The sequence below is a fragment of the Gossypium arboreum genome, chromosome 8, assembly GCF_025698485.1.
Source record: "Gossypium arboreum isolate Shixiya-1 chromosome 8, ASM2569848v2, whole genome shotgun sequence".
Lineage (NCBI taxonomy): Eukaryota > Viridiplantae > Streptophyta > Magnoliopsida > Malvales > Malvaceae > Gossypium > Gossypium arboreum.
The window spans coordinates 107,797,746-107,813,311 of record NC_069077.1 but is presented as its reverse complement, the minus strand read 5'-3'; the positions used below and the strand labels follow the sequence as shown (position 1 = coordinate 107,813,311).

Here is a 15,566-nt window from a genome sequence, read left to right as displayed (position 1 = left end):
ACATCGAGTCGAGCGGCATTAAAGTATCTCGTGGAGCTTTCGTTTTGTTAAAAGGTAAAAGAACTGGTAGTCTTTATATTCTGGAAGGTTCTACAGTGACCGGTGAAATCAGACGTCCCTCGTCGGTTACGGAGTTGAAGTCAACTTGTTTGGAGCAGAGGCAACTTGGTCATAAGAGGGAAAAATGTATGACCATTTCATTGAAGAGAGGTTCTCTTTTGGATGCAGGTTTTGAAAAGTTAGGGCACTGTGTTCGTGAAAATCAGACCCGGGTTAGTTTTGATTTGGCAGTGTACAAGTCGAAGGCTAGAAGTCTTCTAGTTTCTAAGCACAAATTCGACTCAGTTAATTCCCTGCATAGTTCAAGATAGGCTCGTGGCGGGCTTTGGCAAAGATGGCATTGTGGAAATATGAGTCAAGGTGGAGATTTGTTAAATATGACTCCTATTTTCAGTCAAATTTGAGGAATAATATTTCAGTTAAACTCTGTTTACTTGTTTCAATCAAACACTGATTAATTTAGATTATTTTATTATTATTTGACTTATGAATTTAGCCTATAAATAGGCTCTTTTACAACATTAGAAAACACACCCATTAGAGATTAGAACTCATAACACATTTAGAGAATTTTGTATTTACGTTTTGAGGGTTCTTTGTTTTCGGGTTTTTCGGGATTTAGTTTTTATCTCCATCTTTTGTCCTCTTCATTCTTTTGCCATTATAGTAAAATTATCTTTGCTCATGGTTTTTTATCCTCTTTGGAAGAGTTTTTCCACGTTAAATTTGTGTGTTCAATTTCTCAATTTTTTTCGATATTTTTCTTGTTCGTTGTTTAATCGGGTCGATCCTAACACCATGCATAATCAAGCTTCCAATGATATCCAAAAATCAGGTTTCAATGTCCTCTCTCAATCCGCTTCCATTTTCCTTCTTAGCTGATTGCTATTTCCGTTCTTCTTCCTTCCTATCCTTGAGGATAATGTCAGTCACACCTCAAGTAGTAATCACATCTCTTACATTCGATTCTCCTTCCAATCTTAAAGAAAATTATGAAGCATGTTTCTAACTCTACTGCTAACGTCCTGACCATTGCTTCTGCTGCTGCCAAGAATGTTGTTCTTCCACCCGCTTCCAATGCTACAACCAATGGTACGCATGTTCTTGTCATTATTGCCCTACTCTCAGTGTTGTTTCCTACGCAAAACTGTTTACTTACATCTCCAGTATTCGATGGAAATAACTACAAAAGAGGGCAAGAGCGCATTTTCAAAGAATAAAAAGAATATAATTCTGATGTAAATTGGATCATTTGTAATTATTATGGTAATAATTTTACTATCTTTGTGAAAAATAAAATAGAATAAAATAAATAAAAATAAAGAACACATAAATTTTACGTGGAAACCCTTTCGGGAAAAAAACCACGGGCAGAGGAGAAGAAAATTCACTATGTCGAAAAATTTTTACTCAAATACAAGAGGAATAGACTATGTCTATTTATAGGCTTGCAAAGCCATATTCTAGTAGGATTGAAACACCTTATCCTAATCAATATAAAATAGATGGAGTTTAATAAGGTTTAAAACCTTATTCTAAAATAAAATAAAAGAAGTCTAGTTCTATATGGATTTTACTTTTATTTTATTTTCCATCGTATTTTATTTAAATAAGAATTTGGGTCACTTAATTCTAACAATCTCCACCTTGACACAAATTCTCAATGAACAAGTTCTTCATCGCGAACTTTCAATAAACAAGTTCTTCACCTCTTCCAAAAACCCTTAAGGGTTTAACTTCAACAATGAACACCAACCAAGTCTAAGCAATGCTCAAACTTGGTTATAGGAAGTGACTTAGTCATCATATCTGCAGGATTTTCATGAGTGCTAATTTTGCTCACAACAATATCACCACGAGCAATAATATCACGAACAAAATGATACCGAATATCAATGTGTTTTGTTCTCTCATGAAACATTTGATCTTTTGTAAGAAAGATGGCACTCGATCGTCACAAAATCTTGTCTGATTTGAAGGTCTTCATTGAGTTCACTAAATAGTCCCTTCAACCAAATAGCTTCTTTACAAGCCTCATGAATCGCCATGTACTCAACTCATTGGTAGACAAAGCGATCGTAGTTTGCAAAGTGGCTTTCCAACTAATTGCACAACCTCCGATTGTAAAGACGTAACTCGTGAGAGATCTTCTTCTATCAAGGTCTCCAAGAAAATCAGCATCAACATACCCTATAACTCCATCTTTAGTTCTTCCAAACTGTAAGCAAACATTAGTAGTGCCTCGTAAGTATCTTAAAATCCATCGAATCGCTTTCCGTGTTCTTTACCAGATTCGCCATGTATCTCGCTAATCGACCGATCGCATATGATAAATCGGGCGTGAACAAACCATAGCATACATGAGAGATCCTCTGCACTAGAGTATGGAACATGTGACATGTACTCAATCTCATTATCGATTGAGGAGATAAGGCCGATGAAAGTCTGAAATGGGTCGCTAAAGGAGTACTAACAGGCTTAGCACTCTGCATATTGAACTGCAAAGAACTTTCTCAATGTACCCTTCCGACTTAGGTACAATTTACTTGCTTTTCTATCTCGAGAATCTCCATACCAAGTATCTTCTTTGCTGGTCCTAAATCTTTCATCTCAAATTCTTCACTTAGTTGGGCTTTAACCTTTCTTATCTCTCTTTATCTTTTCTTTGCTATCAACATGTCATCAACATAAAGAAGTAGATACACAAAAGAACCATCACTTTTTTCTTAAAGTAGACACAACTGTCAAAACTACTTCTTTTGAAATCATGAGAAGTCATAAAGGAATCAAACCTCTTGTACCACTTGTCTTGGTGATTGCTTTCAAACCGTAAAGGGACTTTTTCAAGAAGCAAACATAGTCTTCTTTTTCGAGACTATAAAACCCTCTCGTTGTTGCATGTAAATATCTTCCTCAAGTTCTCCATGCAAAATGCGTTTTTACATCTAACTGCTCAAGCTCCAAATCATGCATGGCAACAATACCAAGCAAAGCTCGAATCGAACTATGCTTAACAACCGGAGAGAACACATCTGTGAAGTCCACTCGGAATTTGATCTGTAACCCTTTGCAACAAGCCTTGCTTTATATCCGGGTTCTTCAACTCCGGAGTCCTTCTTTCTTTTTAAACACTCATTTACAACGAATGCCTTTTTACCTTTAGGAAGTTTTACAAGATCCCATGTTCTGCTTTTTGTGGAGTGATTCCATCTCCTCTTGCATAGCAAACATCCACTTTTCTCGAGTCTTCACAACTAATCGCCTCGAAATAATTAAATGGCTCTTGATTCGCATCTATATCTTCACCACATTTAAAGCATAAGCAACTAGATCAACCTCGGCATACTTCTTTGGAGGTTTAATTTCTCTTCTTGTCCTGTTTTTGGCGATAGAGTATTGCGGTGAAGAAGCAACTCTATTCTCAATTTTTATCTTGGCTTGAGGAGTTGATTACGTATTAATCGATGCTCCACCGCTTTTGGTTTTCTTTATTGGAAGAGTCTTTAAGAGATAAGTTAGGTAGCATAGCGGTTTCATCAAAACAACATCTCTGCTAATCACAACTTTTCTATTTTCAGGACACCATAACTTATAGCCTTTTACACCGGTTTATAACCAAGAAAACGCATTTAATGGATCTCGGTTCCAATTTTCCATTATCAACATGAGCATACGCAGGACACCCAAAAATCTTTAAATCGAAATAATTAGCGGGATTACCGACCATACCTCTTGTGGAGTCTTTTCTCAATGGCAGCGGATGGAGATCGGTTGATCAAAAACATGCGATGAGAGGTCGCTTACGCCCAAAATGACTTCGTAAGTTGGCATTTGACAACATACATCGAACCTTCTCCATGATCGCTTCGTTCATTCGTTCGCAACGCCGCTTTCTTTGTGGAGTATGACGAATCTGTCAAGTGTCTCATGATCCCTTCGACTTGCACAATCTATTAAACTCATCGAAAAGAACTCTAAGCCATTGTGCATGCGGAGGTATTTTATCTGCTTTTCCGTCTGCTTTTCAATCATAATTTTCCAAGACTTAAATGTGGAAAACACATCGCTTTTCGCTTCGGGAAGAACGCCCAAACTTTTCTCGAAAAATCATCAATAAAGGTTAGCATATAATTAGCTCCACCTCTCGAAGGCACTCTGGGCGGCCCCCACGATCGAATGGATATACTCCAACGTTTCCTTCGTGTTATGGATTCCTCTAGTGAATCGAACTCTCTTTTGCTTCCCAAAACACAGTGCTCACAGAAATTCAGGTTTGCAAATTCCTTGCCCATTAAGAAGTCCTCTTTGCTTAATTCGCCATGCCATTCTCACTCATATGCCCTAGGCGCATATGCCAAAGTTTAGTAATATCATCATCGACAAGGAAGAGGAAGCGGCAATTGCATCACCAAGATATGATAGAACCACAGAAAACATATAACTTGGCAATCTTTCTTTGCCCTTTCATCACAACAAGGACCCTTTGAAATCTTTAAAACCCCACTTTCAGTGTGTATCTGTGCCCTTTTGAATCAAGAGTACTCAACGAAATTAAATTTCTTTTCAATTCTAGAACATGCCGCACGTCACTAAGTGTTCGACAACTCCATCAAACATCTTAACTTTAATTGTTCCAACACCGCGATTTTACATGAAGCATTATTTCCCATCAAAACAACACCTTCAGACATCTTGTTTCATAAGTTGTAAACCAATCCCGATTGGGACTCATGTGGAAGGTGCAGCTGAATCAAGTATCCACTCTCGCTTACTTCGAATCATTGATGAAGCAACTAGAAGTTCACCATCATTGTAGTCTTCTACAACATCAACTTCACCGAATTTTCTCGTTTTTCCCTTTTGATTCGCAGCCTCCTTTTAATCTTATTTTGTAGCTTATAGCACTCAGATTTAATGTGCCCTTTCTTCTTGCGAAGTTGCAAGTTTTACCTCTGCTTGAAGATTTCGATCTACCCTTAGATTTACCACGAGGATTCCGTTCTCGTGTTCTACCACGATCATCATCAACATTCCGGTCTTGTCTCCCACGAACAATGAGACCCTCTCCCGAGAGTTGGGTTTAACCACAAGATGCTTCATCTTATCATACGAGGTTAAAGAATCATAAACCTCATCAACTGTGAGAGACTCGCGCTATATAAAATCGTGTCTCTAAAGGTTGAATAAGACGGGGCAACGAACAAAGTAGAATCAACCCTAGATCTTCCTTATCATCTGAACCTCCATGGCCTCCAAGTTTGAGAGAATTTCTTTAAACAACATTAAGTGTTCGTGTACACGCACCTTCCTCCAAACGATGAGCATAAAGACGCCGCTTCATATGCAACTTGCTTGTTAGAGTTTTCGACATACATATTTGTTCTAGCCTCTTCCATAATGCAATGGCGGTTTTCTCTTTCATCACATCCTGCAAAATTTCGTTGGACAAATGCGATGTAATTGTGTTAATGCCTTTCGATCCTTACGCTTCTTCTCTTCATCTGTTAATGTCGAAGGCATCTTATCTATCCTAGCAGGGCATCCTCTAGATCCATCTGCAAGAACGCTTGCATCTTAATTTGCCACAACGCAAATCTGTGTTGCGATCCAACAATGAATTTCATACTTCAAAGACGCCATTACCGTGATCGAGATGAATAACCCTAAGCTCGATACCAATTTGTGAAAAATAAAATAGAATAAAATAAATAAAAATAAAGAACACATAAATTTTACGTGGAAACCCTTTCGGAAAAAAACCACGCGCGAGGAGAAGAAAATTCACTATGTCGAAAAATTTTTACTCAAATACAAGAGGAATAGACTATGTCTATTTATAGGCTTGCAAAGCCATATTCTAGTAGGATTGAAACACCTTATCCTAATCAATATAAAATAGATGGAGTTTAATAAGGTTTAAAACCTTATTCTAAAATAAAATAAAAGAAGTCTAGTTCTATATGGATTTTACTTTTATTTTATTTTCCATCGTATTTTATTTAAATAAGAATTTGGGTCACTTAATTCTAACAATCTTGTAATTAGAAAGAACTATAATTCTAGTGCAAATAGTAATTACAAAATGTAATTATATAGTTACATAATTTATATTTTAAAAATATTAATTTCTATAAAAATTATTAGTACAATAAAAAATTTCTAAAGGAGTAACAAAATAAAATAAAATCATCATATGTAATATATTACTCTAATAAAGTAGTCGAAAATACGATTACTTATAAAAATAACAATAAAAGTAATTATCATATGCGCTTTATCTATTTGCTCTAGCATTACATGTTTATTGGACTATTCCTTTTCTAACATTTAACATATACATCTTTCATCATCTATGGTCCTTGATAGAGTTATCCATCATCTGAATCTGAATATGTATCGTTAAGATCATCAATATCTTCTTTTCCCATGTGCTCTTCAAAGTACAAATCATCTCAATTCCACCTACAAATGAAGTTATGAAATATACAACATGTTAGTATATATGATCCAACTTTACTGAGGTAATTTTTTAGTATGAGAAATCTTTTTAGAACAACAAATGTCCTGTCAACCCTATTTTAAAGCTTTGAATGTATCTAATTAAAGAGTTTGAGAGTCGCCTCTAATGCTTGGCTTCAATTTCTCAAATGGTATTGTACCCCATGATATGGTGTAAGATTACTTTTTTTTTTTTTGAATACCTAGCATCTACCACATATATAATATTTGGGTTCATTGTGCAAATATTTGTAGCTTTAATTATAAAAACTTAAACAAACTTAATTTGGAAAAAAAGTATACTATGTTATAATCCTTTTATACATAAAATAAGCTAAAATAATATATAGTCTACAAACTTTATAAAAGTTTTCAATAAATTTCATAATACTTATTATAAATAATATAATTTTTTCCATAACTTTAGGAGATTACTTTTGAACAACTTTTTATACATAAATATATTATTTTTTATAATTTATAGCATGGACATATAAATAAATCATGTCCATATTTTTTAGCTGTAACTTTTATAAATAAGTATATTATAATCCTTCTTATAGAACCCAAATTTTTTTATAATATAATTTTTGGCTATAACTTTAGAATTTCGTTTAAGATTTAGATAAAATTGTTTTTTCTATGACTTTATAAAATATACACAAATTATCTTTATAATATAATTTTTAGGATTTATAATATAACTTAAGAAATTTTTGTCATAACCATCACAATCATTCATATTTGTTTATGTTTATAATATAATTTTCATAACTTAAACTTGTATAAAAATACTTTTTAAAGTTAAATCATGTATGAGTATTTGAAAAGTCATAAGATAATTAGATTTTGGTATAATTATTCGCGTAATTATTCCAATTCTCACCCAATTGATCATAAATTAAGTAATACTATTAGCTCTAAAATTCTCATTCAAGAAAAGTTCTAAAATATTTAATTTAGCTTTAGGTGAAATCAAAGGGTTAATCGAGGATGAATGGATATTACGCTGAGCAAATTTTTTTTTGCTCGTCGAATGAAAATGCTCACTTTTTTTTGTTTTTGTTTTTAACTTTGCCACTTTTTATGAGATTAGTATGGTTGAGAATGTTTATTTCCACAAATTAAAGGTTATGGCTATGGCTGTGGTGGTGATTTTAGGGGACGAGATGTAACTTTTGGATAGGACAGTGAAACGTGAGTATGCTCTAGACGTAATTATTTGTGATATAAAAGCATGTTTCCAACCATATGTTTAGATGGTAGCTGATTAGTGTTTCCATTTCTCACTTATTCATCTTTCTCATATAGCTAAATCAGCTTGACTATTAAAAAGTATTGTAAATCAAAGGCTAATCTTTTGTTTATTATTTATTATACATTTGAAACCAAGTATTGATGTTATATTTTGGAATGTTGGCTCTACGTGTAGACCATGCATTATGGTTTTACAAATTATGTTGGAATTTATAGAGAATAATCATTCAATTAAGCTTTACTCCAGTTTAACAAACCAAACATATCGGGAATGGGTTGAGATAAAAGGGATAAGCTTTATTCCGACAGATTTGTTCTTCTGTTGTCAGTTAATGAAAATGATCATGTTCGCTTGGTAAGAGAGAAAATCGGATCTAAAATGGAGAAACGACCAAAATCATCGAATATTAACCATATGGTATTATAGTAGTAATCAAAATCGGCCGCCAATTTTCTCGGTCAAAATTATCCCAACTTTCTATAAATTCTATTATCATCACGAAAAACAAAAAAGCACCGATTCACCCAAAGCATACAATAAGCGAACCGTAATATGTTCTCTTTGCCATCTCTCAGGAAATCCTCACCATTAATCAAACAAGTAGTTGCTAATCAACGGTCGAATAGTGTTCGTCCGGTGTTTAACCAATCAAAGGACTCTTCTTCTTCATTTTTGAGCTTGTTGAAGAAACCTTCCTCTGCTGGTGGGTCCACTGCCGCCGGTGACAGAAACAGTGGGGGAGACCAACTGTTGAGATCAGTCTCTACTGGGGTTTTGATTGTTGGCTCTACTTTAGGCCTTTGCTACTTTTCTCGGTCTTCTTTTGATAGCAATTCTTGGGTTTCTTTTGCGGATGTCCCTACTGGGGCAACATGGGCCCCTGATAGCGTTGCTGATCAGTTCGAACATGGGATTCCCGACAAGAAACCCAAGTATCTCTTTGGAGGTAGTCTTGTTAACTGATGAAGCATCGATTTTGAATCCTTCGCTGGAAATTACGTGTTTAATCTTTTCTCTTTTTAAATTAATGTTTCAGAATCATACAGGAGAAGAGTCTTCTTCAATTATGAGAAACGCATACGGTTGCAAAGTCCCCCTGAAAAGGTTAAAAAAAAACATTTACAATGTTGATTACATAATATTTTCAATTATGCAAGTGCTTAGAGATAATTTGAGAACCAAAATAAAATCCCATTTAACTAAGAATTGTGTCTATGAATCAGGTGTTCGATTACTTTGCATCGTATAGAACTCCGGAAGGAGATGTTCTTATGACACCAGGGGATTTGATGCGGGCACTGGTCCCTGTATTTCCTCCATCGGGATCAAATCGTGTTCGAGAGGGTTGTCTGAGAGGGGAATGGGTAAAGCCTGGGGAGTTACATTGTCCCCCTTCCAAATTTTTCATGCTTTTTGATACCAACAATGATGGACTCATCTCTTTTCCAGAGTAAGTTTCCAACTGTCTCTTCATTTCTAATAGTAATACACTATAATTAACTCGTCCATAATCATTTTTCCTCTGTCGCACTTGCAGGTACATCTTCTTTGTTACACTTCTTAGCATCCCTGAATCAAGTTTCTCAATTGCTTTTAAAATGTTCGACCTTGACCATAACGGGTGCGTGTTACTTCAAACAAGGGTCGATGCTCACTTTTTTGACAAAATAATAACAATAATAATAATTATAATATTTTGATTACAAACAGAGAAATAGATAGGGAAGAATTCAAGAAAGTGATGACATTGATGCGATCGCAAAATAAGCAAGCGGCTCGCCACAGGGATGGACTGAGACTTGGCCTTAAAGTTGCAGAACCTGTAGAAAATGGGGGCTTGGTAGAGTATTTCTTCGGACAAGATGGCAAGACTTGTCTAAAGCACGACACATTTGTCCAGTTTTTAAGAGATTTACATGAGGAAGTATGTGTCACTCAAAACAATCAGTTTGACTTATTACTTGGAAAGCAAGCAACTGATTTCTACCTTTGAATGTTGTAGATTTTGAAGTTGGAGTTTTCCCATTACGACTACAAGGTACATGGAACAATATCAGCTAAAGATTTCGCATTGTCGTTGGTGGCCTCTGCTGATATTAGCGACATAAGTAAGCTGCTGGATCGTGTTGATGAAATCGACAAGAAATCACATCTTAAAGATGTGCGGATTACTTTTGAAGAATTCAAAAGTTTTGCTGAGCTACGAAAAAAGCTTCAGCCGTTTTCGCTAGCGATTTTCAGTTATGGAAAAGTAAATGGAGTGTTAACCAAGAAGGATTTCCAAAGAGCTGCATCCAAAGTATGTACAAACTATCTTACGTCAAGTAAATGGGGTGCTTAGATGTTTTGACATTTTAATTACCTGTTATTCTTTTGTGAACACTAATGGTGCATGTTGTTGGGAAACTGTTGAAGGTATGTGAAGTGTCGTTAACTGATAACGTGGTAGACATAATATTCCATGTGTTCGATACAAATCGAGATGGGAGTTTAAGCTCAGATGAGTTTGTGAAAGTAGTACAGAGACGTGAAGGGGACGACTCTCAGCCTAAAGCAGAGTCGAAGGGATTGATATCTTGCCTGCTAAGTTGTGCAGCAAAATGATCCAATTCAAAGCTGTTTCCTTTGATTTGTGAGATGATCATCATCTTACAATGTATTGGAAGATATATATACTTTACTGAGTCAAACAAGGCAGATCAGTTGCTTCTTGAAAATCAAAACCTATTGTTGTTATGGATATCAGCCAAGGTGAATGAATGGTCATCCGTGGCCTCTCCTATATATATATATTATGGATAATAATAAAAATCTCATTTCATCGTATGCTTTCCTTGAAGTAAATGAATCTCCTCTATATATAATACATGATAACAATAGGTGTATATATTATATTTTACTACGAGTTTTATATATGTAAAAATCATGGATTGTCTTGTAAATTAGTTACTTCGATGAGTAAATATAACTTTGCCCATTTTGATATTTTTCTTGTCAAATAAATGGACTCTCTTGGCTGCAATAGTTTCCCTGTTTCAGATAGTTAAATGATGGGGAGATAAAAACATTTCTTTTGTGAAAATTAATGAAAAGGCGAGTGAATAATTTTATGATAGATTTTTTATTTTATTCAATTTAAAAGGATGTGTACATTTTTGATATTTAGTTTGAGATCAAAATCTAATTTTCTATTCTTTCATTAGGGACTTTATACTTTTTATTCTTAGCATAATTTCATGATAGATTTACAATTTATTTAATTTAGTTTATAATGTTATAAAGTTAATGACAAACTTATTTAGAATTAAAATTTAGTCATTATCATAATCAAAGCTTAATATCTATCAAATTCAAGTCTAATTCATAAATTTCTCAATAATAAAACTTACTAAAATTCATCAATTAAACTAATTGATCCATGATCTAGCTAAATCAAGTTTCTATGATCATAAATCGATAAAATTACATGAAAAATGGTTTGGTTACCTTAGAATTTAGCTCCGTGGAATGCTTAGACTCAACAATGGTGGTTTTCTTGATTTTTGTAGGGTGAGAAAAATGATGAAATCTCATATTATCTCCAATATCTAAGGTATTTATTAATTAACATTAATTGCTTAATTTAATTAGATTATTATAATTAATTTATCATTAATTAATTTAAGTGAAATTTAGGTTATCATCCACTAACTAAAAGAAAATAATGGTTTAATATCTATTTTAGTCATCTGGAAAATTGCTATTTAGATTTCTTAAGCCTTTACTTAATTAAAATTCAATAGTGATTGGATTTTTATAATTTCCTCTGAGCTTTAAGTAACTAAATTTTTAACTAAATTACTTAATTGAACTTTATTATATTTTCATATTAACTTCGTAAATATTCATATTTTATATTTACGAGACATAGTTTATGTAAACGAAGTTTTGAAACCACATTTTCAACACCGCTAAAATTCGAGTCGTTATATCTTTATTTTTTTGAGAATGTATTCATAATAATTGCATATTTATATTGAAATTTTATTAATAGGAAATTTAATTAATAATAATTTTTATATTAAATGATAAAGTGAAATAGATTTTTTAAAAGCATTAATTTAATGTAAAATATTTTTAATACTAAAATTATATATGTATAATAAATAAATATTAATCATTAATTATTTAAGTCTATAAAATTAAAATTTAACGATAATATAACTATTAATGATAAGCTATAAAAGTAACATGTTCTTAATCCCATTCTTGATGCATTTTTGGATGATTTATTATGTAAATTAGTGAATTTAATGCTCCTAATCCTTTAAATTCATGTTTCTATACTTAAGTGACCATAAGGGAGTGAAAAGAGTGAAAAACGGGCCAAAATCGGACAAAAAGAGTTGTTTCAAAGATCCACACGGCCTGGGCATTTTCACATGGGCTGGCCACATGCCCATGTGTCAGCCCGTGTCGATTTTGAACCCTGCTTCTCTTTTACGCGAAAAAACCTAATTTTTAGGGTTTCTGAGCATTCTAAAATTTATAAATACATATTAGAAGAAGATCAAGAGGGAGCACGGAAAGAAGAACGAAGAAAAGACTCGAAGAATGCCACTGGATTCATTTCAGAAGTAGATCTACTTCAAGATTGAAGATCTCCATTCAATTTCTTTCGAAGTTTTATTGGGTTTCTTTATGTCTTGTTGTTTTCCTAACTTTGAGATGATGTTATTCCAGATTATGAACTAAATTCCCTAGATACCTAGGGAAGATGAAACCAATATGAATCTTATTATTTGATTTCTAAATTACATGATAAGTATTTGATTCTTGTTCTCAATTATGTATGCTTATTTCGTGTTTTAATATTTTTAGGATATTAATTCATGCTTAATGTGCTTATCTTAGTGGAGCAAAAGTCCCTGTTTAAGAGTAGATCTATCATAATTGAGTGAAGTTGCATACAATCCTAGAAATAGGATGACATAAATCTACCGGATTAGAGTCAAATCTAATAGGGTAATCCATAGATCTAGTTAATGCGACAATAGGGGTTTTAATTAAAAAGAGATTTCAATTAATCAGCCTAGAGTTAGTTGTTTTTACTCTCAAAAGAGGTATTAACATAATTTAGGGATTTCTACGGATCAAGGTACAAGTGAATAAATCGTTTAATTCAGATTCAGAATAATAAGTGAAGTCTACGTGGATTATTTCCTGGGTATTGCCTATCTCATTGGTTTTAGTCGATTATTTTTCCTAATTCATTCTCTGTTGTGTTCTTAGTAATTAGTTTAGTTAATTTTAGATTAAAAACAATTCCTTCAATTTATCGACCAGATAATAGAAAAATAGTAGGTACTAGTACTTTTAGTCCTCTTGGATACGATATTCACGACTCACCATAGCTATACTATTATTCGATAAGTGCGCTTGCCTTTGTCATAATTTTAGTTAGTTTAGTGGCCATCAAGTTTATGGCACCGTTGTCGGGGATTAAAATATTAGGAACACTCGGTTTTTATTAACTTAGCCATTTTTTTATTGTATTTTATTTTTTTAGTTTAATTTTTTTTTCTAATTTTTCTTTTGTTTGCTTCTGGCAAGTTCCTTTAGTTTATGACTAGAAGAAACCCGTCGGGACCATTAGTATTTGACAGTGAGATTGAAAGTACAACTCGCAAAAACTGCAGAGAAGCAAGACAGAGTCCACAGAATATAGTGGAAGAGCAAGAGGACATTATAATTATTACTGAGGAGATGGCTGAAAATCATAATAATCAGCTACCTCTTGTGGTTGCTGCAAATCCTGTAAATCCAAATCTTGCTCCTCGTACTATGTACGATTACGCCAAACCCACTCTAATTGGGGGTAAATTGAGTATCGTGAGACCCGCCATTGTTGCGAATAGTTTCAAACTAAAGCCAAACACTATTTGGATGATTCAATAGTTTGTTTAATTCGATGGTTTGTAGAACAAAGATTCAAATACTCATTTGGCTAATTTTCTAGAATTTTGCGGCACTTTCAAGATTAACAGCGTTTCTAACGACGCCATTCGCCTATGGTTGTTTCCCTTCTCGTTGATGAACAAGGCTAAACAGTGGTTGAACTTCTTACCATGAGGTTCTATCACTGCATGGGATCAAATAACTGAGAAATTTCTTTTGAAGTACTTTCCACCGACTAAAATAGCTAAGCTGAGGAATGATATCTCTTCGTTCGTACAGATGGACTTAGAGACCCTATATGATACATCAGAGAGGTATAAGGATTTATTGAAAAGGTGCCCTCACCATGGGTTACCTCTATGGCTACAGATTCAAACTTTCTACAACGGTTTGAACCCCTGAAATTAGGCAATTGATCGATACAATCGCCGATGGTACTCTGAACAATAAAACATCTGAAGTGGCTTACGAGTTTAAAGAGAAGATGTTACTGAATAATTATCAGTAGCAAGTTATGAGGACGAAGCCTAACAGAGCAGCCGGTGTTTTCAATCTAGATGCAGTACCATGTTATCAAACTAGGTAGAACAACTGAATAAAAAAATTGATGGTTTAATTGTTTCTACGTAGGTACATCCGATGATGCAGTGCGATACAAATAGAGGAGGAATGAACAATCCAAAATATTTACCCTACGGTCCTAACATAAAGAATGAGCAAATAAACTATATGGGTAATAATTCCAGACCTCATAATAGTCCTTACAGTAACACTTATAATGCAGGTTTGAGGAACATCCCAATTTCTCTTGGGGTGGTCAAGGAAACCAAAGACCACAACCCCTTTCATGTAACACCTCGTACCCGAGACCGTTGCTGGAGTCAGACACGAGGGGTTCACAGACTTAAATCACTTATTTGCACAGTCCATTTTAAATTTCCAAACGAGTGGCTAACGCATCACTGTCACCTTAAAATCATATCTCGAGTTCCAAAACTCGAAAACCAGTTCAGTAAATTTTTCCTGAAACTAGACTCATATGTTCATCTACAAATTTTTTCTAGAATTTTGGTTGATCAAATTAGTACAGCTTTATTAGCTAAAGTCTCCCTGCTTTGTGGTTCAACTACACCGACCTCTCCCATGCAGGCTTCAATCTCGATGCCGTTTGTTTCTATAGAAACTAGACTCAAAAGGAATCTATAAATATATGTCATGACTTATAATTATCTCTGGTTAATTTATACTGAATTTCCAAAGTCGGAACAGGGAATCTAGAAACCGTTCTGGCCCTGTCTCAGGAAAACTTAAATATCTATTAACATACTGTTCATATGATCGTTTCGTTACTTTCCTATGAAAATAGATTCATCAAGGTTCGATTACATAATTTACTCACCATTTAATTCCATTCCTACTATTTTTAGTGATTTTTCACATTCACGTCACTTCTTTATCAGCATCTATTTTAAGGTAGACTTTACCTATTACATAGTTTCCATGATTCAACTAGCCCTTTTTCATATATAGCACAAAATATGATCATGATTAACCATTCCAATGGCTAATCGTTCCCAAACATTTCCATACCTCTTAATGAACATCATACAAGACGATTATAATATTAAGCTCAAAGTGTATATATGCCATTTTCGCATGGCTATCCAAATTTATACAAAACCAAAGGGTCCATGACCAACAACAAAAGGGTAGTCCTATACATGCCATTTCAAAGTTCAACCAAAAGTGTACCAAAAGGGCTTTGATAGTGTGGGCGACTTGACTTCAATAATCCCGAGTCCGATAGGTGACG

General features: G+C 34.0%; 1 protein-coding gene and 1 non-coding gene across 2 annotated transcripts; one reads left to right on the top strand and one right to left on the bottom strand.

Moving 5' to 3' along the window:
* Positions 1 to 8,327: 8,327 nt before the first annotated feature.
* LOC108478880 (calcium uptake protein, mitochondrial-like) lies at positions 8,328 to 10,793 on the top strand. The gene is made up of 7 exons (XM_017781337.2): positions 8,328 to 8,762; positions 8,853 to 8,920; positions 9,040 to 9,266; positions 9,354 to 9,437; positions 9,527 to 9,740; positions 9,819 to 10,115; positions 10,232 to 10,793. Exons 1-7 carry the CDS (start codon positions 8,369 to 8,371, stop codon positions 10,418 to 10,420), a joined length of 1,473 nt encoding a protein of 490 aa, XP_017636826.1. The 5' UTR covers positions 8,328 to 8,368; the 3' UTR covers positions 10,421 to 10,793.
* A 3,206-nt stretch (positions 10,794 to 13,999) lies between these two features.
* Positions 14,000 to 14,106, bottom strand: LOC128279973 (small nucleolar RNA R71). Its single transcript, XR_008270157.1, has one exon. It is a non-coding gene; the product is annotated as a small nucleolar RNA R71 (small nucleolar RNA).
* Between the last annotated feature and the right edge of the window lie 1,460 nt (positions 14,107 to 15,566).

Bases quoted from the DNA above. Each gene is read 5' to 3' on its own strand.
- LOC108478880 (XM_017781337.2), top strand. From the start codon at position 8,369: ATGTTCTCTTTGCCATCTCTCAGGAAATCCTCACCATTAATCAAACAA. The intron at 8,763-8,852 runs GTAGTCTTGTTA...TTAATGTTTCAG, and splicing joins ACCCAAGTATCTCTTTGGAG to AATCATACAGGAGAAGAGTC. The intron at 10,116-10,231 runs GTATGTACAAAC...AAACTGTTGAAG, and splicing joins TCCAAAGAGCTGCATCCAAA to GTATGTGAAGTGTCGTTAAC.